The sequence below is a fragment of the Rhinopithecus roxellana genome, chromosome 6 (assembly GCF_007565055.1).
Source record: "Rhinopithecus roxellana isolate Shanxi Qingling chromosome 6, ASM756505v1, whole genome shotgun sequence".
Taxonomy (NCBI): domain Eukaryota; kingdom Metazoa; phylum Chordata; class Mammalia; order Primates; family Cercopithecidae; genus Rhinopithecus; species Rhinopithecus roxellana.
Genome location: NC_044554.1, coordinates 64,604,867 through 64,632,129, shown reverse-complemented (window position 1 = coordinate 64,632,129; position 27,263 = coordinate 64,604,867). Strand labels below are relative to the sequence as shown.

The window sequence follows — 27,263 nt, the reverse complement described above, 5'->3', positions numbered from 1 at the left end:
ATCGGGGGACAACAGAGACATCAAAGATGACTTTGCCTTGAGAAAACTGATGGAAGGTGGTGATGTTTATTGAATTGGGAAAGACTTGGCAAGGGGTAAGTTTTGGGGGTAGGGGAGCCATTTAAGACATGTTTTCTACTGTTGAGTTTGAAGTAACTGTGGACATCCAAGTGAATATATTGAGGCAGTTGGATATATAAAGGCAGAACCAGGGAGAAAACAGGGCTGGAGATGTAAATTTGGAGTCATTAGCATATGATTGGCATTAGAATCCATGGGAAATAATGGTGCAGTCACATGGAGAGACACCGGAAGAGGAGAAAGGGTCCAGTCCCAGAGACACTCCAGTATTTAGAGGTCCAATATAGGAAGACAAATGAACAAAAGAGTAAAGTGAGAGGAACTCCTGGAGCATGTCATGCCCTGGAAGCCAGAGCAGAAAGTGCTTCAAGGAGACAATGATCCACTGTGTCAGGTTGCTAAGTCAAGTGAGATGGTCTTGGATTTGGCAAGAGGGAGGACCCTGAGACATCTCAGTGCATGGAGGCACCAATTGGATTAGGTTTGGAGAGGACATGGGAGATAAAATGGAAAAGGTGAGTACCGGTAACTCCAGTAGTCATTTTGAAGAGAAGCAGAGAAGTAAGGGAAATAGGGTCGAAAGATTATTTCTTTTCTTTTTTCAAAGGTAGGAAATGCTAGATCATATATAATGAAAGAAAAGATCCAGTACAAAAAAAGGCCTTTGCCTGGGGAAGGGACATTCCTCCATTCAAACGGGCAAAAAGTCAGGATTGAAGCACAGATGTAGCAGGAACTACCTGGGAAAATAGGGTTCTACAGCGCTTCCCTCCTCCGTAGGGTGTTTTTTTGTTTTGTTTTGTTTCTTTTGAGATGGAGTCTTGCTCTGTCACCCAGGCTGGAGTGCAGTGGTGAGATCTTGGCTCACTGCAACTTCCGCCTCCTGGGTTCAGGAGGCCTGGCTCCTTTTCTGCCTCCTGGGTTCAGAAGGCCTGGCTAATTTTTCGTATTTTTAGTAGAAATGGGGTTTCACCATCTTGGCCAGGCTGGTCTTCAACTCCTGACCTCGAGATCCGCCCCGCCTCGGCTTCCCAAAGTACTGGGATTACAGGCGTGAGCCACCGCGCCCGGTCCTCAGTAGAGTGCTTTCTAGGGTGAGATCCCTCACGGCCCTGCGGGAGAGAGACCGAGGCTGCCCTCGCGCACGCGCGTCACCCGTTTCCGCCTGGACGGGACGCGCGCGGCCTTAGAGGCAGCTGCTGTTCGAAGGCCGTTCCGGCCGCCACAGCCCCTCCGGGGCCGGGACCGGCCAGCGGCTGGGTGGCCCCCCAGGGACACTGCTCTAGCGGGGGCGGCGAGATGGAGGCCATAACCAGTGAGTGAGAATCCACTTTTCTGCCCGCAGCCCGACACCTCGGCCCTTGGCCTCTCCCCGACGGTCCCAGCCCCATACTCAACGGGCGCCAGCGCCTCGGAACCCGGGGAACCCTGGCTGGCCTCTTCAACTCCCGGGCGCTCCCGGAGTAGCTCTGCCCCCAGGCCTTGAGTCCTGCCCCGGGCGACTCTAGGTGACTCTGCACCTTCTGTTCCCAGTGGATCTGAGAATTTTTATATTTATTTTTATTTTGAGACTGAGTTTCGCTCTGTGACCCAGGCTGCACTGCAATGGTGTGATCTCGGCTCACTGCAACCTCTGCCTCCTGAGATGAAATGATTCTGCTGCCTCAGCCTCGCCAGCAGCTGGGACTACAGATGCCCACCACCACACCCGGCTAATTTTTGTATATTTAGTAGAGACAGGGTGCCGCCATTTTGGCCAGGCTGGTCTCGACCTCCTGACCTCAAGTGATCCACCCGCCTCAGCCTCCCAAAGTGCTGGGATTAAAGGTGTGAGCCACCGTGTTTGACCAAGAATACCATTTTTTTAGGGCCAGAAGCACCTAAGGGAGAGTTGAACCCTAACATCAAAAGCATATTAGGGAAGTGGGGGTTAGTCTGTTTCTCCAGAACGCCCACCCCAGACTCTAGGGCCTTTATCCTAATGGCCAGTTTCCTTGTGTGTCTCCCTAGCTAGACCGACTTCACTGTGCTGCTCAGTAGTGGGGGTAGAGCTGACTCTTCTTCCAATAGGAAGTCAGAGAATCTAACTGGAGATTCTTAGCCTTGGCATGCAGTTAAGGATCAGTTAATAGTTGTTGAATAGATCAAGGAGACGTAACAGCTAGGATCATTCTAAAACTGGAAAGATTGGCAAAAGACATGCGCATAGTTCCACATGTGAGCTCAGGGGAGCAGGGTAGATCTTCCCCTGAGAAGCCCTCACCAGTCAGCATCTATCTATGAAGCATGTCCAAATTTGTCTTCTTTGAAAGTCTAGATTCTATTCTAATTTTTAAAAAATACCTGGACAGGGCCAGGTGTGGTGGCTCATGCCTATAATCTCAGCACTTTGGTAAGCCAAGATGGGAGGATCACCTGAGCCCAAGAATTTGAGACCAGCCTGGGCAGCAGAAAGAGACCCCCATCTCTACATTAAAAAAAAAAAAAAAAAAAAAAAAATTACCAGGGCAGGGTAGCCCATGCCTGTAGTCTCAGATATTAGAGGTGCTGAGGAGGGAGGGTTGCTTAAGCCAAGGAGGTCAAGGCTGTAATGAGCCATGATCATGCCACTCCACTCCAGCCTGGGCAACAGAATGAGATTGTGTCTCAAAAACAAAAAGGAAAACCCCCCAAATATTTAGCTCTGTACTAGGAGCTACTTAGTAAAAGTTTGTTGAATAGATGAACCGTTGCCTTATTTATGCATGAATACATCAAATATCTAGTGAGCTTCATTTTCAGGCACAATACTAGATCCTAGAGCTGTAATGGTGAGCAAACCCGATATGCTCTCTGCCTTGATAAAGCTTATAACCAGGTGAAGGGGAGACTAAGTACACACACACACACACACACACACACACACACACACACACACAGAGCAAAGTACAAGGTTTTATGAGACCATTTAATAGAGGACTTCTCTTAGTTTTTTTTGGAGGTACAAGCTAGAAAAGTTGACATCTGAATGGTGAGTAGAATGAGCAGAAGTTGGGGGAAGGGGGTGGGAGAATGTGCCTTGCAAAGGATTTATGGGAAAATCCTGACCCTCCCAACCCAATCGTCATTAATTCCCTAATCCTGGCCCTCAAATCCTAAATTCACTATTGTTTTCAGTGCCTTTTACTCTCTCCACTTTTTGGTTCTGATCCCAGATGGGTGCATGTGTCTAGAAACTGAGATGCTCCATAGATACAGAGAACTCTTGACCCATTAATTTGTAAATTAAAAAATAGAAAATATAGGCTTGTTCTGAAAATCCAAACAGCACAGATACATATGATATGTAAAGTAAAAACCTCATCACATGTTATCCCATACCTCAGAAACAACTACTCATTATGGTTTGGGCATAGATCTTTCCAGGCCTTTTTCTATATGTTTGTCCATTTGTGTGTTATATACTATACATAAAATATTTTTTGCAAAAGATAGATCATAGCATGTATTTTACAGCTCTTTTCTTCAGTTAATGTGGAAACTTCTTTGTTTTCACCATAGATCTGATACTTTCTTTTAAATGACTGCACGATATTCTATTTAACTATCATCAGTTTATTTATTTTTTATTATTATTATTTTTTGAGACCGAGTCTCACTTTGTTGCCCAGGCTGGAGTGCAGTGGTGCGATCTCGGCTCACAGCAACCTCTATCTCCTGGGCTCAAATAATTCTCCTGTCTCAGCCTCCCAAGTGGCTAGGATTACAGGGGCATGCCACCACGCCTGCCTTTTTAATTTAATTTAATTTTTTATTTTTATTTTTAGTAAAGACTGGGTTTCACCATGTTGGCCAGGGTGGTCTTGAACTCCTGACCTCAAGTGATCCACCTGCCTTGGCCTCCCCAAGTGCTGGGATAGGCGTGAGCCACTGCGCCCAGCCTAACTATGATCAGTTTAAACAATCCCTTATCGACTGACACTTAGATTATTATCCCGTGTTTGGTTATTATGCAGTGAATTTATATGTGAATTTGAGTTGCAAACTCTAAATGCATGTTGTTTTAGGTCCAGTACTTACCACAGGTAGGTCATGGGAACTTTGAGGCTCTGTAATTTCTGAGCTCTCAGGATGAATAGGTGAAAATAGTCTGTATACATTTTTTGAGTCAGGGAATTTCTAGAAAGATTTAGGGCATCAAGAAAATACTATAAATGAAGTTAGGTCTGTAACAATCAGGTGATTCCTTAGAAGCATGTAATACTTCTTGTTTACAGTAGACTAAGTGATTGCTTTTGGTGCCAGGCCTCAAAATCTACTTTTCTATTGGACCTTACTACATAGAGTCCCTTTCTTTTCCCTTCTTGGGTACTCCTTTTATTCCATCCAGCATGATGCTATACTTCTCTGATGGGGTAGAGGCGAGGTTTTCAGGACTTTGCAGACAAGAAATAAGTCTCCCTTTAATTTTGTGCCTCTAGAACATGGTAGATTAGTTAACCCGCCCTCTTGATCATCTCAGCCTTTGGACTTTGCAGGTGAGCTGCGTTCTCTGCGTGAGGAGATTTCCCTGTTAGAGCATGAGAAAGAAAGCGAACTTAAGGAAATAGAACGGGAATTGCATTTGGCCCAGGCTGAGATCCAGAGTCTGCGGCAAGCAGCGGAGGATTCTGCAACTGAACATGAGAGTGACATAGCGTCCCTGCAGGAGGATCTCTGCCGGATGCAGAATGAACTTGAAGACATGGAACGCATTCGGGGAGATTACGAGATGGAGATTGCCTCCCTCCGTGCAGAAATGGAAATGAAGAGCTCTGAACCATCCAGTAGTTTAGGTCTCTCAGATTACTCTGGGTTGCAAGGTATGAGAGCCGTCAAGTGGGTCAGTAAAGTCAAGCAGAGGAAAGGAGATAATATATAGGAAAATGGTAGCAGGTGGTGTTAGATCATGAATTGGGAATCTCTAGAAAAAACCTCCAGGTCAAATTCAGGACTGTAGGGGGCCAGGCATGATGGCTGATGCCTGTAATCCCAGAACTTTGGGAGGCCAAGATGGGAGGACCATTCGAGGCCAGGCGTTCATGACCAGCCTGGGCAACCAAGTGAGACCCTATCTCTTTCTAAAAGAAAATTTTAAATAAAAATTTTTAAAAAGACAGTAAGGGGGGAAAACCTAACCAGATATTACATAACCAGTCCATGGTGGTGTAAGAAATAGCACCATGGAGAGGTACCCTGGGAATTCTTCTTCAGAGAGTCATTGGGTCTTTGTTGATTTGACTATGGGAAAACCCTTCCTGGGAAAATTCCCAGCTCTAAGATGGGCAAAGAGGGACCTGTCACCTTAGGAAACTCTTCCTGCTGCCCAGGCATCATGGTGCTTTGCCTGGACTGCTTTATGGGGGACCTCTGGCCCTGCTTCCAGGTGCAGGGATGCTAATTCTTAGGTTCCATTAGCTCTCCCCAAAATAGAAGCTTTAGGGGGCAACAAATGAGAGCACGAGACAGCTAGAGAAGAAAAGTTATTCCAAGTAATACATGAGTTACCCAAAAGCCTAGAGCCCTGCTTTCAGACAGTGAGTCTCCCAGCTAGTTGCTAGGATTCATGACATCAGAGAGTTTGCCTTTATTCTGCGGCTAGATTTATGATCTGAGTATAATGGAAGTCCTATATTTGGCCAGGTCAAGCAGAGGCAATCAACAAGGAATCAAAGAACTGCAAGTTTTTCCAGCTGTATCAAGCCTCTCAGAAGAGCCTTTAGATTAAATGGTGCTGGGAGAGGAAGGTTGGCACAGTGGGAAGACTTGGGCTGGAGTCAAACAGACCTGAGTTCAGTATCTCAGCTCCACTAATTAACAGGAGGAACATAGGAGGTCTGGTTACGGTCTTTCTCTGAGCCTGTTTCTATATCCGGGATATTAAATCAAAATTGGTTAATAAAACCTTATAGCTAGATGGGATCCTGAAACAGGAAAAGGACCTTAGGGAAAATGTAGAGAAATCCAAGTAAACTATGGAGTTTAGTTAATAGTAATGTATCAATATTCGATTCCTTAGTCATGACAGGTATACCATGGTAATGTAAGATGTTAACAATTAGGGAAATTGGATGAGAACCCTCCCAGGAAACTCCGTACTATCTTTGCAACTTTTTTGTAAATCTAAAACTATTCTAAAATTCAAAGTTTATTTAAAAAAAAAAAAACTTACAGAACTATTTTGGGAATTAAATGAAATGTGAAGCATGTTGAAATCACTTGCACACTTACCAAATCTGAGGCTGAAACTATCAAGTCTAATGCTTAGTGCGTGGTTAGTTTTCATTAAAGATTAGTTTCCTCCCATCCTTCTATGGTAATCTGCAGTATTCTAAGGAATTCTGATTGGAATTAAGAGGAAGCATTCGAAGTTACTTTTAGGGTGTTGAATCTTCCAGCAGGTAAGATAGGTCTTGGGTTCTGATTAGAGCAAGTTAGTGTTCTTTAAATATCAGTATACTTAGTGTTCTAAGAGACATAATTCTTTTTTAATTTTTTGCAAGTGGACACAGAGTCTTGCTCTGTTACCCAGGCTGGTCTTGAATTCCTGAGCTCTAATGATCCTCCTACCTTGGCCTTCCAAAATGTTGGGATCACAGGTGTAAACCACTGCACCCGGCCAACATAATCCTTAATCACGAAGAAACAGAACAAATACAGGTGTTTGTACCATTACAGCCTTAAAAGCGGGCATGGTGACTCAGTACTCCCAGCACTTTGGGAGGCCAAGGCAGGTGGATCACTTGAGCCCAGGAATTTGAAACCAGCCTGGGCAATATGGTGAAAACCCATCTTTACAAAAAAATTCAAAAATTAACCGGGCTCGGCGGTGTGTGCCTATAGTCACAGGTACTCGGGAGGCTGAGGTGGGAGGATCACTTGAGTCCAGGGAGGTCAAGGATGCAGTGAGCCTTTACTGTGCCACTGCACTCTGGCCTGGATGACAGAGTAAGACTATCTCAAAACAAAACAAAACCAGAAAGGAAAAAGTATAGGTATAGGTGACTGGTGCTTAGAGACATGTGCTGGGGTATTTCAGCCGGATCTCTTCTAATGCTTGAGGTTGATATGTGAGTCTGGTTAGGATGGCCCTTTCTGTCAGCAGATAAAAGGCCATTAGAAAGAATTCCTTTTTTTTTTTTTTTCTTTTTTGAGACAGAGTCTCACAACCTTGGCTCACTGCAACCTCTGCCCCTCGGGTTTAAGCAATTCTCCTACCTCAGCCTCCTGAGTAGCTGGGACTACAGGTATGCACCACCACACCTGGTTAACTTTTTTATTTTTAGTAGAGACAGGGTTTTGCCATGTTGACCAGGCTGGTCTCGAACTCCTGACTTCAAGGGGTCTGCCCACCTCAGCCTCCCAAAGTGTTGGGATTACAGTCTTGAGCCACTACGCCTGGCAAGAATTCTTTACCACATCCAGACCGATGTATTTGGTGTGGGAATAAAGGACATACAAGGAAACTCAGAATGCCTGAAAGGCAGGTACTGGCAGTCACATCTGACAGTTCACATCTCTCAGCTTTTTGTACTAAGAGCATAATTGGAAGGTAATCATAAACAGTTGAATGGAAACTTTACATACAGTAAACCCCAAACTTAATTAAACCTTCAAAAATTCCTAAAAGTTCAAGAGTCTGCTTCGGTTGAGGCTTTGAAGATGAGCACACAGGGCAGATCTTCAGGGCAGATGAGAAGAAGGACAGCTATCGGGAAGAGGAGAAAGACTCACTGTACTGTGAAATTTCCTGGGCCCTGTCTTCTAAGCCTCTATCTCTCTTTTCTGTCTTTAGAAAAAGAGAAGCTCTTTAGCCTTCTGCTCTCATGTTTCAAAACAGGAAAACTGGGGGCTGGTCATCGGTGCTTTCCTTTCCTCCTGGTCTCATCTCTCTCTGCTTGTCCTCTGCAGAAGAACTGCAGGAGCTGCGGGAACGCTACCATTTCCTGAATGAGGAATACCGGGCCCTGCAGGAGAGCAACAGCAGCCTCACGGGGCAGCTTGCAGATCTGGAGAGTGAGAGGTACAGCTGTCTCTGGAGAGTGAGAGGTCATGGGGTTCCACAGGACTCTGTCTTGCCTTGGGCTTTCCCCTGAAGGCAGATGTCAGGGCAGTGAGCGTTCCTCTGCTCCTGGAGACGCAGTCCTTTCCATGGTTTCCAAAGGGTACAGATACCATCTACAAGCAGACATGGGGATCCGACCCAGTTATCTCAAGACTAGAGGGAGTGAGTTCTGAAGTTTACTTCTGCTCTAGGCACTGGGTTCTGGTTTGCTCTGCCCTGAAGTAGATCAGAAGAGATTCGTTTATTGTCCGCATAGACTTGTTTCAGGCTAATGGCAGGCACAATGCTTCCAGACTGGAGTGGGCTTGACTAGGCCTAGCCTGAAAACTAACTGGACTGGCATTCTAAGGGTCTCCCAGAGTCAAACACACCCTTGCAGATTGAGGTGCTGGAGACTTTCCATAGTCTTCTAAGCATGTTTATCTGAGTGGTGAGTCACAATAGAAGGCCCTTTACTATCTTTGACCTAAAATGAAGGCATCAGGACCAAGCTTGTATGGCTGGTGTTGCCAGACAGAACTCCCTTCAAGCATAGCTCTGGGGTTCTGGATTGCAGGACGCAGAGAGCAACAGAGAGATGGCTGGAGTCCCAAACACTAAGTATGACGTCAGCAGAGTCTCAGACTTCGGAAATGGATTTCTTAGAGCCTGATCCTGAAATGCAGCTGTTACGGCAGCAGCTACGGGATGCCGAAGAGCAGATGCATGGCATGAAGAACAAGGTAGGGCACAGAGGGTGGGGAGGGCAGGCACGTTTCTTGTCTTTCTTTCACCTTCTCCCAGCCTGTGGTAGAAACATCTCCACAGACATGGACTGTGGCAGGAGATAGTATTCTGGGGTCTTGCTTGCCTGATGTAAATCTTCCAGTCAAAGAATGCCATGCTTTCCCCAAGCTTGTTCTTGGAGCACATGTGGTATCTGTAGTAAACAAGCCTCCCTGTTCCATTTCCTGCATAGTGTCAGGAATTGTGTTGTGAGTTGGAAGAGCTACAGCATCATCGCCAGGTCAGTGAGGAGGAGCAGAGGCGGCTGCAGAGGGAGCTCAAGTGTGCTCAGAATGAGGTGCTTCGGTTTCAGACCTCCCACAGTGTCACTCAGGTAAAGACTGCCCAGGGAGTCATCTGGGGTGGGGGCAGAAGGGCCTCATGGAGGGGCTGCTTCAACCAGGGTGGGCACAGTGAGTATGGCTGTGCTCTGCTGACTCTTGCCCTGCAACTGGGCACAGTCCGCTGGAAACCAACTGTAGAAGTCATATAGCACTGCATTCTAGAAATGGTGGTCATTACTGAGTATCTGTCTCACAGAAGAAACCAAACCCTAGACCTGTGGGAGCTCCTCAAGATGTCTGCATCTGAAAAGGAACCCAACTGATCTGTAAAAAGATCTGCTGTTTCTCTAGAGTAACTGTTCTACTCACATCCTCCCTACCACAGAACGAGGAGCTGAAGTCCAGACTCTGTACCCTGCAGAAAAAATATGATACTAGCCAGGATGAGCAGAACGAGCTCTTGAAGATGCAGCTGCAACTTCAGGCTGAGCTCCGGCAGCTCAAAGTCATGAAATCCACACTTGTAGAAAAGCAGAGTGAGAAGGTAACAGCAACCAGAGGTGAGGGGACAACTTAGGTGCTAAGGGCATCCTTCTGAGGTTTTGGGAAAGATGGATCAGAGTAGTGAGTTAAAAATAATTCCAGCAATCACATAGGCAGCACCACAGGTAAAGAACTCCAGCCCTGCTCGAGTACTACATTAGATATGAGGACATTAGGAAGTGAAGGGCAGGGAGAAGCAAATCTTAGACTGTTGGTGTCTTCAAGTGACTCACACAGAAGAGTGAGTGGGTTAAGGAGCCCAGAGGCACTGCCCAAAGCCCCCTCTACCATAGGAGTTACTGTGCCGGCTGCAGAAGCTGCAGCTCCAGCACCAGAACGTCACATGTGAGAAGGAAAAGCTGCTGGAACGGCAGCAACAGCTGCAGGAGGAGCTGCAGTGCCATGAGGCGGAGCTGCAGCACCTCAGGGATACGGTGGCCTCCTTCAAAGAGAGCAATGAGAAGGTAAAAGAAGCTCCTGGTGAGGGAGGATGTAGCCTCATCTTGTGTGGGGGTGAGAGTGCAGAGGAGGAGAGGGAATGGTAGGAGTGTGGAGGAGCTGGCAGTGAGGGGGCCAAAGAGGTGCTTAGGAGAAAGGTAGCCTCGGGGAGTCACAAGGCTCTCATCTTCCTTTGATTTTAAATCAGAAAAGCAGCATATAAAAAGGAAGTCCCATTCCCTTCCTACCTCCCATAAAAGGAAGCCCCAGAAGGTCTGTGTTTCTTTTTAAATTATTCCTATATTTATTTATTTATTTAACTGGAGAGGCTACACTGGGAAGGTCTGTGTTTTAAGCCTGTCAGGGACGGGTCCATCTTGGGTATATATCCCTGGCTGGGATGAAATTGGGGCTGAGAAGGACAAGGGAAGATGGGTCCCCTTAGTCCCTGCCTGGGAGGAGAGAGTTCAGCAGCAGGAGTGCCTGGGGTGATGGCCAGGCCTGCCTCCCCTGCCCAGAACACAGAGACGCACGCTCAGCTTCAGGAGATGAAGCAGCTGTACCAGGCCAGCAAGGACGAGCTGGAACGGCAGAAGCACATGTATGACCAGCTGGAGCAGGACCTCCTGCTCTGCCAGCTGGAGCTGAAAGAGCTCAAGGCCTCCCAGCCCATTCCGGAGGACAAAGGAAAGTGTGCTAATAAGGTAATTGTCGTTCAGAGAGGTGACAGCTCCTGGGCACTTGCTCCAGAGGGAGGAGGTACAGAGGCCAAAGGTGAAGGCACCCAATCGAAGGGCTTGATGGGCTTCCTAGGCAGGAAGCAGAGGCGGGGCCACATGCTGCTAACTTCAGAACAGTTTGCCCTGACCTTGACTTTGAGCCAGAGCCACAGCTCAGTAGGATCAATACCTTTGGATACCAGTCTGAACCCCTGAAAGTTTTACACATGATTCCATGTATGTAGACAATGGAATATCTATACAATGGTGTTAGAACTGTAGTGATAACTAGTCATTCGTGGAGAGGAACATATACATGGACCCATTACACAACTATTATTGTTGGAACTAGAGAAAGGGGCCAGTTTTCTGGGTCAGATTGCAAATGCTCTTATAAGGGGGTACAGTCTTGTGCCCAGAGCGCTGACTAGACAAGAGAAGGACCTAGGCTCTTTCAGGATTTATTCTGTGACTTTGAAGTACTTAAATTCTTTTTTTTTGTTGTTGTTGTTGTTGTTGTTGTTGTTGTTGTTGAAACAGAGTCTCACTCTGTCGCCCAGGCTGGAGTACAGTGACACGATCTCAGCTCACTGCAGCCTCTGCCTCCTGGTTTCAAGTGATTTTCCTGTCTCAGCCTCCCGAGTAGCTGGGACTACAGGCACATGCCACCGCGCCTGGCTAATTTTTGTAATTTTAGTTGAGACGGGGTTTTACCATGTTGGTCAGGCTGGTCTCGAACTCCTGACCTCAGGTAATCCACCTGCCTCGGCCTCCCAAGCTTCGATTACAGGCATGAGCTGCCATGCCCTGCCAGCAATTAAATTGTTGAAGGTTGAATTGTGCCCTCTTTAAATGGAAGAGAATACTACTCTTATCTTACTTCCTTTTAGTAGTAAATCCTGATAGTGATAAATAAGGCCTTATTCATTTTTTTTCTTTTCCATAGTGTATAAAATGCAAGCCGTTATCATTTATCCTGTTGAGCACTTTCAGCTCCTGATTACTGATGGGAAATGGAAAGGTGTTGAAGCATGTTGGAGAAAAGGCCCAAGAGTCTCTAAAGATGGTGGAGCTGGTCACATTCTGCCAGAAAACTCAGTAGTTCCTGTCCCTGGGGAAAGGCCTTCAGGAGACAGAGGATTGGGAAGGTTATTTGGGCTACCTCAACAGTCTCTGCCTTTCTATATCCAGGCTCACGTTTCCTCCTTTTTCCACTTCTACTCAATTTAGGAGCCCAGGGGATCCGTGACTTGCTCGTCACCTCTTCCCCTAATGGGAAAAACAATGGGAAAGGAGAAGCATGCTGGCAGACAGCACCTGTTTTTTTCTCTAGCCATAAAACAGCATTGAGATCTGTCTGATATTGGAAGATTTGGGTTTTTGGAAATGGGACGATTTAGACTTCTCAATCCAAATTCGACAATAGCGCATACTTTCCAAAGATATAAAGAGAGAATTAGGAAAGCAAAAATGGGAAAAATTAGGGTGAAATTAAGTCCTTATTAGTAAGGAGTGTAATTGCATTCAAAAACAACTGGGGTTAATGAGAATAACAGGAGCTAAGAGTTCCCAGCAGGGTGGGAATATGGTGTATACACCAAAGGAAAGGGCCAGAGAATAGGAAGGGGCATCGATAGCATTCACCATCAAACTGTCCCCAGAAAGGAATGGTAGAAGTTTAGGGCAAGGCCAGCCACCAGTCTAGAGCAACATGCTCTGAAAGAGCAGCCTGCGGGAGATCCCCAATCGGTATCTAAACAGCCAGGGTGCATTGTGGCTTGGGGTGACCAGTCCAAGGTGACCGCACAGGGAGAGAATCACAAGAAGCAGGAGAGCACAGAAGTGCTGTTAGCCACCCAGGAAGCTTACCTTACAGAGTAACCAGCCCCTCCACACCCGCCCCCACCCACAGTGTGACACACTGCTGTCCAGACTGACAGAATTGCAGGAAAAGTACAAGGCCAGCCAGAAGGAGATGGGGCAGCTGCAGATGGAGCAGTGTGAGCTCCTGGAGGACCAGAGGAGGATGCAGGAGGAGCAGGGCCAGCTGCAGGAAGAGCTGCACAGGCTCACACTGCCACTGCCCAAGAGTGGCCTCTTACTCAAGGTAACTCCGCCAGAGGCAACTGCTAACTGTGGGGAAGCTGGTCTGAGAAGTTTCCCTGTGTGACTAGGGAAAAATAAAAGGGTGGAGGTTGAACTTTTTCTTCTTTTTACCAACCACTCCTTACTTTCTCACCACTCTCCCCAAACCAAAAAGCTCCATAGAGCTAATTAGAGTTTTTCTTACAAGGGCTTTAAATCTTAAAATACCTTTTATACTCTGGAATCTGTGCAGCAGTTTATATTTAGATATTTAGTCCATCTGGAGAAAATGCACCTGAAACCACTTTGTAAACGAAAAAATATATCCCAACGTAAGAAACCATTGCTACTTTTAGCAGGTCTCCATAGAAAGACTCCCCCTGACCCCAGATGGGCTCTGTGAAGCCAGCCCTGAGATTCTTCAGGGAATTGTTCACAGCGGGGATGAGGCACCAAGGAGGCATCGGACTTTCTGTGTAACCACCACAATCCCTTGCCTCCTTCCTTCTACTCCGCCTCAGAGTCAGGAGCTACTCACCAAGTTAGAAGACCTGTGTGAGCTGCAGCTGCTCTACCAAGGCATGCAGGAGGAACAGAAGAAGCTGATACAGAACCAGGACTGTGTATTAAAAGAACAATTAGATATCCACGAAGAGCTGCGACGTTTCAAAGAGTCTCATTTCCAGGAAGTGCTGGAGAATCCCGATGATTCCAAATTGGCTAAGTCCTCAAAATGTAATCGAAACAAGGTAACCATAGCAAGAGGTAGGGAGACAGTTCTCCTGAGCACAGCAGCATGACAGGGAGAGTGGGCACCGCCGAAGGGTCAGAGTTGGGAAGGCCTGTTTGGCCAGGGGTAAGGATAAGGCTAAAGCCCTGCCCTTTACCACCTGTGACCTCTCTCAGGCTCCATTAAGAGGTGGCTTTTAGATACAGCCTGAGGACCTCACCTAGATGCCATTATCCTTTATCACATTGATATTCACAGTGCCCAGTTGAAGCACTGTGAGCACTCAGGGCAGAGCTAGGATGACCTAAAGTCTGTCATGGGATCATTTGACTCATTCCCAGTAAGATGTATAGTATCAGTGTGGTGTTTGTTTGGATTCCTTTGGACTGACTCTAAACATGTCATCTTTTTCTTGAGTGGAAAAGTACAGTTCTCAGTTATCAAAATCGATCACCTTTGGTGTTATCTATGAGGCAAATTTGGGCCCTTTCATTTCCAAGAGAAGAATTCCTAGCATATGGGGTTCTTAGTACTGACCACACTATCTTCATTGGAACTTTGGTGGCAATAACAGAGCAAGGTCACAGGGGTTAGACCAGAAAATCGATGCCTCTCAAGTACCAGCAAGGGGTCATACCGATGAGGTGACACAGGTGGAGATCACCGTACAATTCTATTCAGGGTTGGGGGCTAAAGTTGTTCTGAGGTCTCAGCATGGGCGAGGAGGGACAGGTAGACAGTTTCAGTTTAGGCCGAATCTATTCATTCAGATCTTATTCTGAACCAGGGAGTAGCAGAAGTCAACACTGTGAGGCTGGATCATATTCCAGGGGCATCAGATGTCCAGGCTGCAGGCCTGGGTAACACAGCTGGGAACCAGGTATAAAATATTTCCTTAACTGATCGGATCTCATCCTGGACATCAGCGCCAAGAAGCCAGGCCCAGAGAGCCTGGGAAACATGCCCAGAGGCCAGATTCAGAATTGGGGCAGGAGATACAGGAACTAATAGTAAGATTTTGATTCCAGTTCTTCATATTGCCGCGTTCAAGGCTGGGCTGATTTTAGAACTAGGGGTGGGCAGGGAGACGGAGCCTGAAGGTCAGGATAACAGGTATACCTGACTGAGAAGAGGGTGTGATGGGGAGCCAGGGTGTTCTGGAAACCCACTCAGGACTGCTCCAAGGAGACAGGGATGTACCAAAGTGCAGAAACCAGCTGAAATGGGAGCCCGGAAATTATGGAGTATCTGCCCTGGGGAGATTTTCCCAAATGAGCAAGAAACTGATACATGCCAGTTACCTGTAGTTTAAGTTAGAGACATAGGCCGGGGTGAGGTGGAAATGTAGGCATGCCATTCTCTAAGGTGTGGTCTCAGACATCTGTACCAGGAGAGGTGCAGCTGGAAGGACTGAAGTGTCACAGTAATGATAATGTCTCCCCACCCCTGCCCCCAGCAATCCAAGCTGCTCATGGAGCAGATGCAGGCCCTGCAGGTGCTGTATGACGCCGGTCAGGCAGAGCAGGAGCTCTTGCAGCAAGAGCAAGGGAGGCTCCTAGAGGAGCGGAAGAGACTGCAGGCAGACTTGCAGCTCTGCCTAGAAGAAATGCAGCTGCTTCAAGTCCAGTCCCCTTCTATAAAAATGAGCCTTGAGTCCTACGGGAAGAGCTATAGTAGCATGGCCCCCAGCAATGAAAACTGCCGTAAGACTTATGATACCACTGTGGATGACAATGAGAGCTATAACAAGAGTTACACCAGCACCCAGACCAGCAGCGAGAGCTTTCTCAAGAGCTATGACAGCAGCACCAGTGCCAGTGAGGCCTATGGGAAGAGTTACTGCACCACCAGCGACAGCAGCATTACCTATAAGAAGAGTTACGGCAGCACCAGTAGCTCTGACACCTGCCAGAAGAGTTTTGTCAGCAGCTGCACTGACGAGGAACCTGCTGAGCCTGAAGACATGGAGGTAACGGTTGCCAGGTGACAGGTCAGGCAGGGGACGATGGACTCTTGTCTTTTTAAGAGATGCATCACCAGGGGAAGGGACAAGAAGTGTGGGAATGGGGTCAGAGCTGACCTGGGGAACTACTGAAAGTAAGCGAAGCCTTCTACCCATGGCAGCCTGGTCTCCTGCTCAGCCCTCTCGTAGAGAGGTGCCCCTGTCTGGACAGAGGCCCATAAGATTCAGTCCATTTCCTCACCACAGCCATGGTGCTCTTTAATGGGGGTAAATATAGTATTCCCCCGTGGGCAGCTCTGGATCCTGGTGGCCATTGTTTGGTATCCAGGGAAGGGCCCAGCAGAGTGGGGCGGAGCTTAGGTGCTCCTCAGGGTGCTATTGTTGCTCCCCCACCCTCTGCAGTGCTTTGAGGAAATGGTTGCGAAGGTGCTGATCAAGCTGCAGACGGTGCAGGCCATGTACCAGATAAGCCAGGAGGAACACAGCCAGCTGCAAAAGCAGATGGAAAAGTTACTGGCCAAGCAGAAAGACCTGAAGGAAGAGCTGGATGCCTGTGAAAGGGAGTTCAAGGAGTGCATGGAATGCCTTGAAAAGCCCGTGGCCCCCCAGAATGACAAGAATGAGGTAACCACTGTCAGGGAGGCAGGGTTTCCTCTGGCAGCCCCTGGAGCCAGAGGGGTCATGGCCACTTCAGAGAGGCTAAAGAGAGAGGGACAAAGCAGGGAGAGCATGCACTTCAGAGGCTGGGCAGTCTGCTCCATCCCTGATGACATTTCCCAAGTGCCTGTGGAGCTGGGGTTTACTGGTCATCAGGACTCCACTCATCAAATGATTTCTCTTTCTCTCTTTGCCACTTCTGTTCTCTCTTTTGCTTTGTGTTCTAGACCACTTCTGTAGAACTGTATTTTTGCACTTGCCAATCTTCTTTCATCACTTTGTGTGCATTTGCCTTGTCTCCTGGTGCACCAACTGGGAGCACCAACTAAATTGTAAGCAGCTCAAGGACAGGGACATGTCTCCTTTTGGATCTCTCACAATGCCAAGAAGAGTGCTCTGCACCCCCTAGGAATGGGACAGAAGTCTTGTGTCTGGCCAGGGGTTCACAGTCCAATGGGGATCTCTTTGTATACACACGGGAGAGATTCAGAAAGCAACGAACACATGGGTCCAGATTGGCTAGTATTGGTCCCTACTGAGGGGATGGTCATGTTCTGCCATCAGCCAAGGAAGACAAAACCCGAGATCAGGAAGCAGAATGTGACTTGCCTCTGTTTCCAGGGTGAGGTGCAGGAGCCCAGTACACACGTCAGGAGTGTACAACACAGTTCTTTTAAGTAATTGTTCCTGTTAGAGAGACGGGTTGGATGAAGTAGGAGTTCCCATAAAAAGAATTCTAGGCCAGGTGCGGTGGCTCGCCCCTGTAATCCCAGCACTTTGGGAGGCCAAGGTGGGTGGATCACCTGAGGTCAGGAGTTTGAGACCAGCTTGGCCAACATGGAGAAACCCCATCTCTACTAAAAATACACCATGGACATGGTGGCGCATGCCTGTAATGCCAGGTACTCAGGAGGCTGAGGCAGGAGAACCGCTTGAACCCAGGAGGCGGAGGTTGCGGTGAACCAAGACCACACCATTGCACTCCAGCCTGGGCAACAAGAGCAAAACTCCATCTCAAAAAGAATTCTATCTAATAAATCCCCGAGGTTCAGAATTGATAGCAGCCCTGTTGTTATTCCCCAGTCACAGTAGAAAACACCATTTAAATCGTTTTGACCTTCTTTTTTTTTTTTTTTTTTTGAGACAGAGTCTCACTCTGTTGCCAGGCTGGAGTTCAGTGGCACGATCTCAGCTCACTGCAACCTCCACCTCCTGGGTTTAAGCGATTCTCCTGTCTCAGCCTCCCAAGTTTCTGGGACTACAGGTGCGCTCCACTAAGCCCAGCGAATGTTTGTATTTTTAGTAGACATGGGATTTCACCTTGTTGGCAAGGCTGGTCTCGAACTCCTGACCACAAGTGATCTGCCCACCTCAGCCTCCCAAAGTGCTGGGATTACACTGGATGGCAAGTGAGCCACCATACCCTGCCGGTTTTTTCATCTTGTTAGATGTACATCATCAGGTGCCTCAAGTTAGGAGAAGCTATTTGTAAAACTATTTGAGAGGCTCATTTTCCACAGTTGAATGTTTTCTCTTCCTATGGGCTTTAGCAGGGAGATTTCTGAGACAGTGACCCCCAAGCAGGGCTGAGGTTGGTTGCATGGTCTGGTTGCATAACCAGCCAACTCTGGGTAACTGGCCCTCCACTACCAACAGATCAAAGAACTGCAGACCAAGCTGCGAGAGCTGCAGCTGCAATACCAGGCTAGCATGGATGAGCAGGGGCGGCTTCTGGTAGTGCAGGAGCAGCTGGAGGGGCAGCTGCAGTGCTGCCAGGAGGAGCTCCGCCAGCTCAGGGAGAAGAGGCCCTCTGTTGTCAAAGAAGCCCGGGGGAAGAATGCTAATAAGAACATGAACAAGAATGCCAATGGGGTTAAAATGAAAAAGGTGATCAAGCCGTGCTCGGATACTTCTGAGAGTGACTTTGAGACCAGAAAGGTGAGTAGTAACCTTGGTAGCCAGATAAGCAGAAAGGAGGAGGAGATCCTGGGAAGAAGCATTGTCTCCACCACCCTTTCAACCAGGATTTGTAGAGAAGCTTCTGGGATCTCTGAATTGTCTACAGTGGTTCCCATCTTAATGGAAAGTGGGTGCTCCCTTTTCCTGTGAAGCTATGGGGAGAGTGGAACACAGCTCACATTGGGAGGTGCAGCCCTAAAGGACCACAGCCCCTAGGCTGGACAACTCCTTCAGTTTACCCAGCCCCATTTGCTGGGGCCCCTGTTCTTCCTGGGTTACATGCCCAAGAGAAGGACCAAATAGATGAAGAGGGAGGAATTTGTTCAAAGTAGTTGTGTACTAATAAGTGAAAGAGGATTGGGTAAAAGAAGAGTCACTGTAGGGGTGGGAAGCAACAATTTAGGTGCACACCCAAGACTCTTTAGTTCTGGCAGCTGTTTGAAATGGTTTAATGGCCAACAGACATAGTGGTCCTGAGAGGTGAGGTGTGATGCCCTCTACATATGCTCAGAGGATTGGCTCACAGTCCCAGAGCACCAGGCTGCACCTTTGCACTCTGACATGCTGGAAGTCATGTTTCCTGGAGCTAGTACAGCATTGTCATGAGAGTAGGAGCTTCACAGGTAACGCAGCCCTCATCCTGCCCTACTCCCACCCCACAGAGTCTGGAGGTGGTGCTGTACTACAAAGCCAGCCAGAGGAAATTAGATGGACTAGCAAAAGAGGAGGAAAAGAAAGAGGAGATGAAAGAGGAAAAAAAGGAAGTGAAAGAGGAAGCAAAGGAGCAGTGTGGGGATGAGCTACTTGCTGAGCCAGCAGATCCTGGGGAAGCTAAATCCACAGAAGATCAGGAGGAAAATGAAGAGGACAAAGAGCAAGAGGAGAAGGAAGAAGACAGTGAAGAGGAGGAAGATGACGTTGACTCTTCCCTTGAAAGTCCCAAAGAAAACAACCCCCTCAGACTTTCTGAGAGCAAAAAGGTAACCAGAGCCAAAGGCTAGATCAAGTGGGAAGTGGGATCTTGGACTCAGGTACCTCAGAGTTAATGGGTGGCCCTGCCAAGGATGGATACCTCCAGGAGTGGAGGCCTCGCACTGTAAGGCACGGCCCTTCGGGGAAGTAGAGATGCAGAAGGGGAGGCGAGAGCAGTCTGTCTGCAGGAAATCACGGGCTCAGTCCTGTTTGCTGTGGAACCACCTCACAATGACCACCTTTTCTGGGAACCAACGTGGGGTCCCTGGAGTCCTTTCATTTACATAGTAGCCTTTGTTACCTTCCTTATGTGGGGAGCGTTCCCTCATCCCTCTTTCGGCACTGCAGGAAGGACATTGACAGTGTGACGTCTACTTCAGGCCATTTTTGTCAGCCTGGGCAAGTCACTCAGTCCGGTTTTCCTATGGTGCCCTGTTAGGTTTAACCTTTGTTGTTGCTGTTAGGGGTGTGTCAGGGGATAATCTCTTCTTTGTAGGCTTGTGTCGCCCCCTGGATTCTGTGTATCACAGGACATGAAGGCGGGGCCTGGGAGTGATCAAGAGTGATAGTGAAAATATTTCACGTCTGTACAGTAGGAGCATAGACTAGTCCAAGGAGACCATCCCTAGCCCTACAGTTGCTAGATCAGTGAGAGGTTGGGGTGGAGGTATCCTGGGATATATATGCTAGAATGCCAGGGGTAACTTACCAACAATATAGAAGTACTTCCATATTTTAATAACTGGTACATCTCTGCAGGTATGTAGCAACTGAATTCTTGCCCTGGGCTTAACTCAGGGCCAGTCTCTACAGAGTTAGAGTATTTCCTGTGTAAGTCCTCAGCTTACATTACAGGTTCTTTCTGTTCTAAACAAAGGTAAAGAAAAAAGCCTCTTGTCCAGTCAACTCTGAGGATATCTGGAATTTCTGGCAATTGGGTCTTCAGCACTGGCTAAGGATCCAGTGTGCAGTGCTCTGCTTACCTTGTGCCAGGGGACCATTACCTAAGATGTGAAAAGTCGGAGCCACTGCAGCCCCTCCCACTATCATGTTTCCTTGAGCTCATCATATTCCACCATGTGCTGGTTCAGAGCCTCACAGATGTCTTTACCTTTGGTGCCACATTTCTAAAGCTAGACCTGACTTTTCTACCTCAAATACATTCTATGTTTCTATATATGGAGAGATCCCTTTGCCCCGTGGGTCCTGCATCTTTTGCAGGCAGCTCTAGGGCATGCGTATTACCACTTTGCAAAAGCCGTTTCTCTCCGGAAGACTGTTGCAGTGAAAGAAGTAGCCCTTCTCCCTTGTCAGTTTGTTTTGGTGCATGTTGTTTTACAATGATATCATTAGATTCCTAGGGGATCAAAGGGACAAGAGCCCAAAATACTAAGAAACTTGATGGAAAGCAGGCTAGAACAAAGGGACAGGTGGCCTGGTAGAAGACTGGCTCTTCCTAGAGCAACCTAGGAAAAGTATCTGCCCTACTCCACTAAGGAAGCCGTTTACTCTCTGCAGCGTCACAAGAAAGGTCTAGGTGCAGATACGTCCTGCTTGACAAGATATGAGAGGTATATGATGAGACAGAAAGAAAACTGGACTCACCGCCTGACTTGGACCTAGCTGCTGCTTAACCCATTCAATTTTGCAATTCCTACAGACTGCCGGTGGAAAGAACCAAGGCCCAGGCAGCAGAAAAGACATGCAACTGCTCTAGCTTACCTGTTTTTTAACCTCTTGATTCCTTTCTCTTTTCCCTTTGTTTTCTCATCTTCATTATCTGTTGGATCCATGTGTTTATGTCTCATATCTCCTGGTCTCTCCTCGTGCTTCTTTCTCATTTTGGTGTGTTGCAGTCATCCCCTACCCCCGATCCCCCCATCTTCTCCTTGCCTCTTGTAGGCCTGGTGGTCATCTCGGCTTTGCTCTGGTGCTGGTGGGCTGAGACGTCGTCCTAATGCAGGTACTGGTATTGCTTCCTCTCCTTCTGAGGGATAGAGGGAGGGTGCAGGTTGCCCTGGCCTCTCCTCTTTCCCTTTTCTCCCAGCTGCTTGCTTCTTGCTTGTGCTATTTTACAATAGGTGATGCTCAGGTCTGAGTTTTAGTTCTGACTTTTCCTTGGGCTACTGCAAAGCCTGTGACATCTCTGAGCATGTCTTCATAATGCATAGGAGGTTGGAATGCTTGCCAGAGACATGGTTTGAGTTTCAATCCTTGGCTGGGAAAAACTTGGCTAAGCCCAGCTCGGTTGCTACTGTCAAAGCTGCCTCACTACTACTTTTTCCCCACTCATCCTCTGTGTGATGGCTAGCCTGACCACTTCTGATGAGCTGATGTTTGTCTCCAAGGCTGGCCTGGACTCTCTTTGTCTTTAACTCCAGAGTCAAGTTCTCACTACTGTTGCTACCCAGGATGGCAAAATAAGGAATCCCTCTTCTGTTGGGAGAGAGAGGAGGTCTGAAGAGCTCTGATCCTCATGATCGTCCCAGGGGCATTGGTAGGAGGGCAACCTAAGTTGGTCCGTCAAGCTTGGTGAAATGGAACTGAACCCTTACTGTATTCTGCTCTTTCTACTGAACAGTTCTCTGCTTCTGGACTTCCAGTCTCCAGAAAAGTCAGAACAGAATACCGGGAAATTTTATTAGTTCTCTGTTTATCTCTTTTGTGGGTCAGATTCCATGGTAATTGGCTTCCCAAGCTAGGTTTTCTGGAGAGAATGTGGTATTAGTGAAAAGTTTCTACTAGCCAGAGATCTGTGTTCTCAGGAAATTAAGACTGATTTATTCTGGCCACTTTCCAGTCAGCTCCCACACATGCAATCTAGGCTGTCAACAGGATACCAAATTCAGGAGGCAGAATGTGGTCTTATGGCCTAAGGTGGAAGACTGGGGTTCCACCTGCCTTCTGGAACCCATAAGGTATTCTCTCTAGTCCTGTGTTGCTTCTTTCTCGTGCTCTCCCTGCCTCCCCCTCTACTCCCCTCTCTTCTCATATTCCTGTGAACAGAATGTAGCTTAATGCACAGGGTGGCAGCTGGAGCATTTGTTGGTGGCACTTCTCTCCATTTCCTTTTCTGTCCTTCCTCCTGCTCCCTCCCCAGCTTTCCTATTACTCATCTTCAAGCCTCCACCTTTCTTCTTGACTTTAGGTATTCCCTTTACTCCCTGGTCCACAACTGCTTTAGTGATGGGACCCCTCTCTATGACTCTTTCTCCCCTGTGCCCCCCTCAGAAATCTTAAGGCACTACAGGTGAGACCCAAAGCATTCAGCCACAGCCTTCCAGCACCTCAGACTCAGCCTGGCCCAATCAGGGGGAAAGGAAGAACTGCTGGTGAAGGGTTCTACTGGTGGGGCCTGTTATCCCCAGAACTCCGGGAGGCCCCAACATGCAACTGTGCAGCCAGGACCTGAGGGAGCCCAGTGTGGTAGAAAGCATGGCTGCCAGGCGGTCAGAAGAACTCGGTTGAGTCTGCCTCTACTGACAGCCATTGTCCCAGGGAGCAAAATGCACACTCTGAGCTCTAGCTTCTTCAAATGTAAACAAAGGATGATCAAACCTCTGCCCTCCTCACAGGTTTTTGTCAGGACCAGATGGGTTAAAATAGATGAAAGTATTCTATAAATTATAAAATACCCCATCATTAACAAAAAGAGCACACACTTACAAAATGCAGTCTATGTGTTAGGCAGTGTTCTAATCATTTAGGTATATTAACTGATTTAATCCTTGCAACAACCCTGTGAAGAAGCTACTCCTATTATTACTTTATATATGATTAAACGAAGGCATAGAGAAGTTAAGTAAAACAGCCAGGAAGCTGCGAATCAGTTTAGAAGGACTCAATATTAGCAACAGATAAGATTCCAATCTTGCTTCCCCTTATCGTCTCTTCTCATTTTGAGCAGTTTCTCTTCGTTGGTCCCAAGTAGGAAGACACCATACTTCTGTTTAGGCAACCTCAGATCACATTAGCTCTTTAGGTAACTAATATATTATTAATTTATTTCATGTGTTGTTTATAGGCCCCTCTGCAGATTGTGTATACTAAGCGTCCTTTCCCCATTCTGTACCTGGATTTGATTTTGAGGCTTCAAAGGCAGAATTTTCCATTCTTCCCTATTATAGTTCATTGTTCTTACCTTATAAGGTTCTGTGTGTATGTGTTTTTAATCTTGACCCTGTGGTTTTAAAATACTCACTTCCTCTGCCACCTTCACATCGTCTACAGGGATGGCAAGCCCACCTTCCCTATCTTCATCTACAGAGGACAGAGTGAGGACAGAGCCTCTAGAGTGTCGTCTTGTGGGGTCCTTTTATTCAGTTCATTGGTCACTTACCTGTCATTCAACATACTGTACTGTCATCCTACCCTTATTTCTACATATTATCTGCAAAGATCATAGAAAATCCTGTCAAACAACTCAACATCGAAAAACATGATTCCGGTGATTTGTCACTTAGCTCACCTAGTTTAAAAGGAGAGTTTGACACAACTTACCCCTTTGGGACACCCACACCGGCCCTTTCCCCATCCCATGCAGAAGCTTGCCTTTGCCCAGTGTGAGGTACACCAGTCACATTTAAGGATTTCAGCTCCTCCCTCCTTTAAGAACACCAGACTAACATCCTTAGCAATGCACTTTAGGATAGAAGCATCTGACCATGTCAATATTTTTTTCTAGCTAGCTCCCTTCTTAGTTTTTGTTTTTGGTTTTAGAGACAGGGTCTCACTTGATCTTAGCCAAAAGGCCGAGAAGCGATGGAGACAGGGTCTCACTCTGTCACCGAGGCTCCAGTGCAGTGGCATGATCATGGCTCACTGTAACTTTGAACTCCGGGTATCAAGCGATCCTCCTCCATCAGCCGATCTCTTGGTTTTCTTACATGAATTACTCTGTATATCCACCACTAACGTTGCTTGGCTTTCCATTTCATATTTTCTGTTGTTCTTAGTAGCTATTTCTACAAGCTCAGGAGATTTTCTTTGCTCTTTACCAGGCTTAAAATCCTCTTTTTAGATAAATTATCATCTGAGAAAATGTGTTATTAGCATTAATGGGCTATATTCCATTTTTACTTGAAACCATCCTTCTCTTACCTATGCTATAGCTTATGACTCAAAATCCAAATTCTACCTTTCAGGTAGTAAAGCAAAAAAATAATAAAAATAAAAGCTATTTCCCCAAGTATGTATTTTCTTGTCTAAGATTTTCATATTCCCTAATGGATGCTTTTTGGATATCTTCTGATGGTGCCACTTGTTCCATGAATCAGCAGGGTTCCCTAGTGGCCGGCAGTGTCTGGAAGCCTCAGCATACTCTAGCACATGTGCCAGGAAGTCAGTCAACATACCTGGTGATTAGGAGTGTTTTAATGACTCAGGCCCAGTGACAGGTTTCCTTAAATTTCCTTGAACCAATGTCATTCTCTGTCAAAGTTTGTCTGCCTAAGAACCTCCTACTTACCTGCACTCCGTGGTGCACTTTCTTCATTTCCCCTCAGTCTTACTCCCCCTTCCCCATCCTCTTGACTCTGACTTCACTTCACTGCAGTGAAACTAATGAGGTGCTGCTGCTTTTCCCAAAGCGTCAGGTTTACCCTCCTCTTTATTGCCATGGCATTCAGTCCTTTCTCATTGCAACCACTTGGAAGTCTGGCCCCTGAGTCTGCTTCTTCACGTGGGAGCTAGTATTCTCAGCCCATGGGGAGAAACGGAGGCCTGAATACAGGCTGTCACCTAAGGTGGTGCGTACAGTGTTGGGCCACATGTCTCGTGGTGCCAGGACTGAGAGATCGCTTGCCTCCACTGATTACCCAGGAGGTAAGAGAGACCGATCCACAATGTTCCTGAGGTGTCTTGGGCACCCATAGGCAGGTGATTTCTGGCTTAGGGCAGGGTTCAGGAGGCTGGGCACTCACAGTTTCTCTTTGGTCCCACAGAACATGTTTGGGTTGTGGAAGCCTATGGTATTCTTGGCTATTGCAGCTGTGGCTCTATATGTGTTACCCAACATGCGACAGCAAGAGTCAGAGTTCTGCCTCATGGAGTGATGGCAGACCTTGGCCAGCGCGAGGGCAGATCCCCAGTGGCCACCACCCTCAGCTTTGGGCAGGACACACTGTGCCAGAACCCTCTCCATATGTTCCATGTGTCCCCGTCTCCTCAGCCTCAGTCACCCAGGCTGGAAAGGCTTGTGGGGAGCGGCTGACTCCCATCTCCTGCCTTGTGTAAGAACCTGAGTTCCTTGTAATTAAATATCAACTGAATTACATGAGACTGTGGATTTTTGTTTGCTAAATGCCTCACAACATAACCAGAACAGAGCGGTCCCCCTTTAGGCAAGTACCTCACATAAGAGTCTGACTCCTAAATACGGCTTCTCACCCTGCAGATGACCTCAGAAATGAGGCTGGCCCCTTGTGCTGACAACTGACTCAAGGAGGGGTTGGTCTGTGCTCATGAACCCATCCTGAGGTGCTCACCTGAGCATGGAGAAATGGAATGAACAAGGGCTGGGGAGACCTCCCCTTAGGTTCTGTGTGCACACCTACCTACATGAGAAGGCTGCCCTAAGAAGATCCACGTATGTGCCTTCGTGGCTTAGCCTTTGTGACTTCTCAAGGGATTCACCCTCAGAGATGACTTTAATCAGCCAGAGTCCTGGTGGTAAACAGGTGGCACACTCAAAGCTTTACATGAAGAGAGTTTAATGAAGGGACTGTGTACAAAAGGCAGAGTTAGGAGAAGCAACAAAACATAGTGAAGTACCAGGCACTAGCAACAGTGTAAAGCATCCCAGGCTGAAGCAGGAAGGAAAGGAAGCAAGAGCTGGAGCTCTGAAAATGGGCCCCAGGCAGGAGTGGCAGCCACAGCGGGTGCAGCCCCCGCCAGAGCCGTGATGAAGTGGGATATGTATTCCCCTACCTTCTCCTCCCACCTGCCAGTTTTCTACTGGTAGCTCATCAGCCGAACCCAACGGGAAGACAGAGCAGAGGTGCCCAGGTGATGTAATCTTTCAAGGTCAGCCTCCTGGAGCTTAGAGCAGGACAGAAGCCTGAGAATGGATCTAATTGGGACAAGTAGAATGATGAGGGTAGTTTATGTGTGTTCCTGTTTACCTTCATTCCTGTGAAACCTTTGTGATTGGAGGTTATCATCGTGAATGTTTCCATACGAAAGAAGACCCCAAGCGTATTCTTTTTATTTTTCTTTTCTTTTCTTTCTTTTTCTTTTTCTTTTTTTTTTTTTTTTGAGACAGGATCTCACTCTTGTCACCCAGGCTGGAGTGCAGTGGTACCGTCTTGGCTCACTGCAACCTCCACCTCCTGAGCTTAAGCGCCTCCCACTTCAGCCTCCCAAGTAGCTGGGACCACAGGCATGCACCACCATGCCCAGCTAAATTTTGTATTTTTTGTAGAGACAGGGTTTCACCATTTTGCCCAGGCTGGTCTCAAACTCCTGGGCTCAAGCAATCCTCCTGCCTCAGCCTGCCAAAGGGCTGGGATTACAGGCATGAGGCATAGTGCCCAGCCCCACGCATATTCTTAAGCCATAGTGGAAAGAATGACCCCATGACTCCTGGCTTTCTTTGGACCCCTCTTTTTTCCTCCCTCCCACCCGAAAGGACTTTGTTCCATTCAACCAAACTTCCAAAGAAACACATGTACAGAGTGTATACTGTGGTAGCACTGCCAAGCTAAATGAATTCATTCCTTCTCTAGCTCTTACCTATGGGGAGTAGCAAGGACATTTAGAATTAGGAGATTTTCAAGTTGTATTCAGCCCACAGAAGTGACACAGCTGAATTGAAAGTCTGTTTTAGCAGACATGGGGCCAGTGCTGAAATTGTGACTAGCCTCCTAGAAACGTGACTGCAACTAGGCAAACTGAAGACAGTGCCACATGCCTCTTTTGCCTTTGTCTAAATTAGCGGTCCCCAACCTTTTTGGCACCAGGGACCAGTTTCATGGAAGCCAATTTT

The 27,263-nt window shown here is 47.4% G+C and overlaps 1 protein-coding gene across 1 annotated transcript in view; it reads left to right on the top strand.

Moving 5' to 3' along the window:
* Positions 1-25,553, top strand: part of CCDC136 (coiled-coil domain containing 136) — a 30,934-nt gene extending 5,381 nt beyond the window's left edge. The window contains exons 5-18 of the mRNA XM_030933299.1: positions 4,599-4,922; positions 8,011-8,122; positions 8,721-8,886; positions 9,123-9,263; positions 9,599-9,757; positions 10,050-10,220; positions 10,713-10,898; positions 12,826-13,020; positions 13,520-13,747; positions 15,185-15,697; positions 16,094-16,315; positions 18,005-18,286; positions 18,970-19,287; positions 25,222-25,553. Of these exons, the coding sequence (XP_030789159.1) occupies positions 4,599-4,922; positions 8,011-8,122; positions 8,721-8,886; positions 9,123-9,263; positions 9,599-9,757; positions 10,050-10,220; positions 10,713-10,898; positions 12,826-13,020; positions 13,520-13,747; positions 15,185-15,697; positions 16,094-16,315; positions 18,005-18,286; positions 18,970-19,287; positions 25,222-25,332 (3,128 nt within the window). The 3' untranslated portion in view covers positions 25,333-25,553. The remainder of the gene's footprint in view (positions 1-4,598; positions 4,923-8,010; positions 8,123-8,720; positions 8,887-9,122; positions 9,264-9,598; positions 9,758-10,049; positions 10,221-10,712; positions 10,899-12,825; positions 13,021-13,519; positions 13,748-15,184; positions 15,698-16,093; positions 16,316-18,004; positions 18,287-18,969; positions 19,288-25,221) is intronic.
* Positions 25,554-27,263: the final 1,710 nt, after the last annotated feature.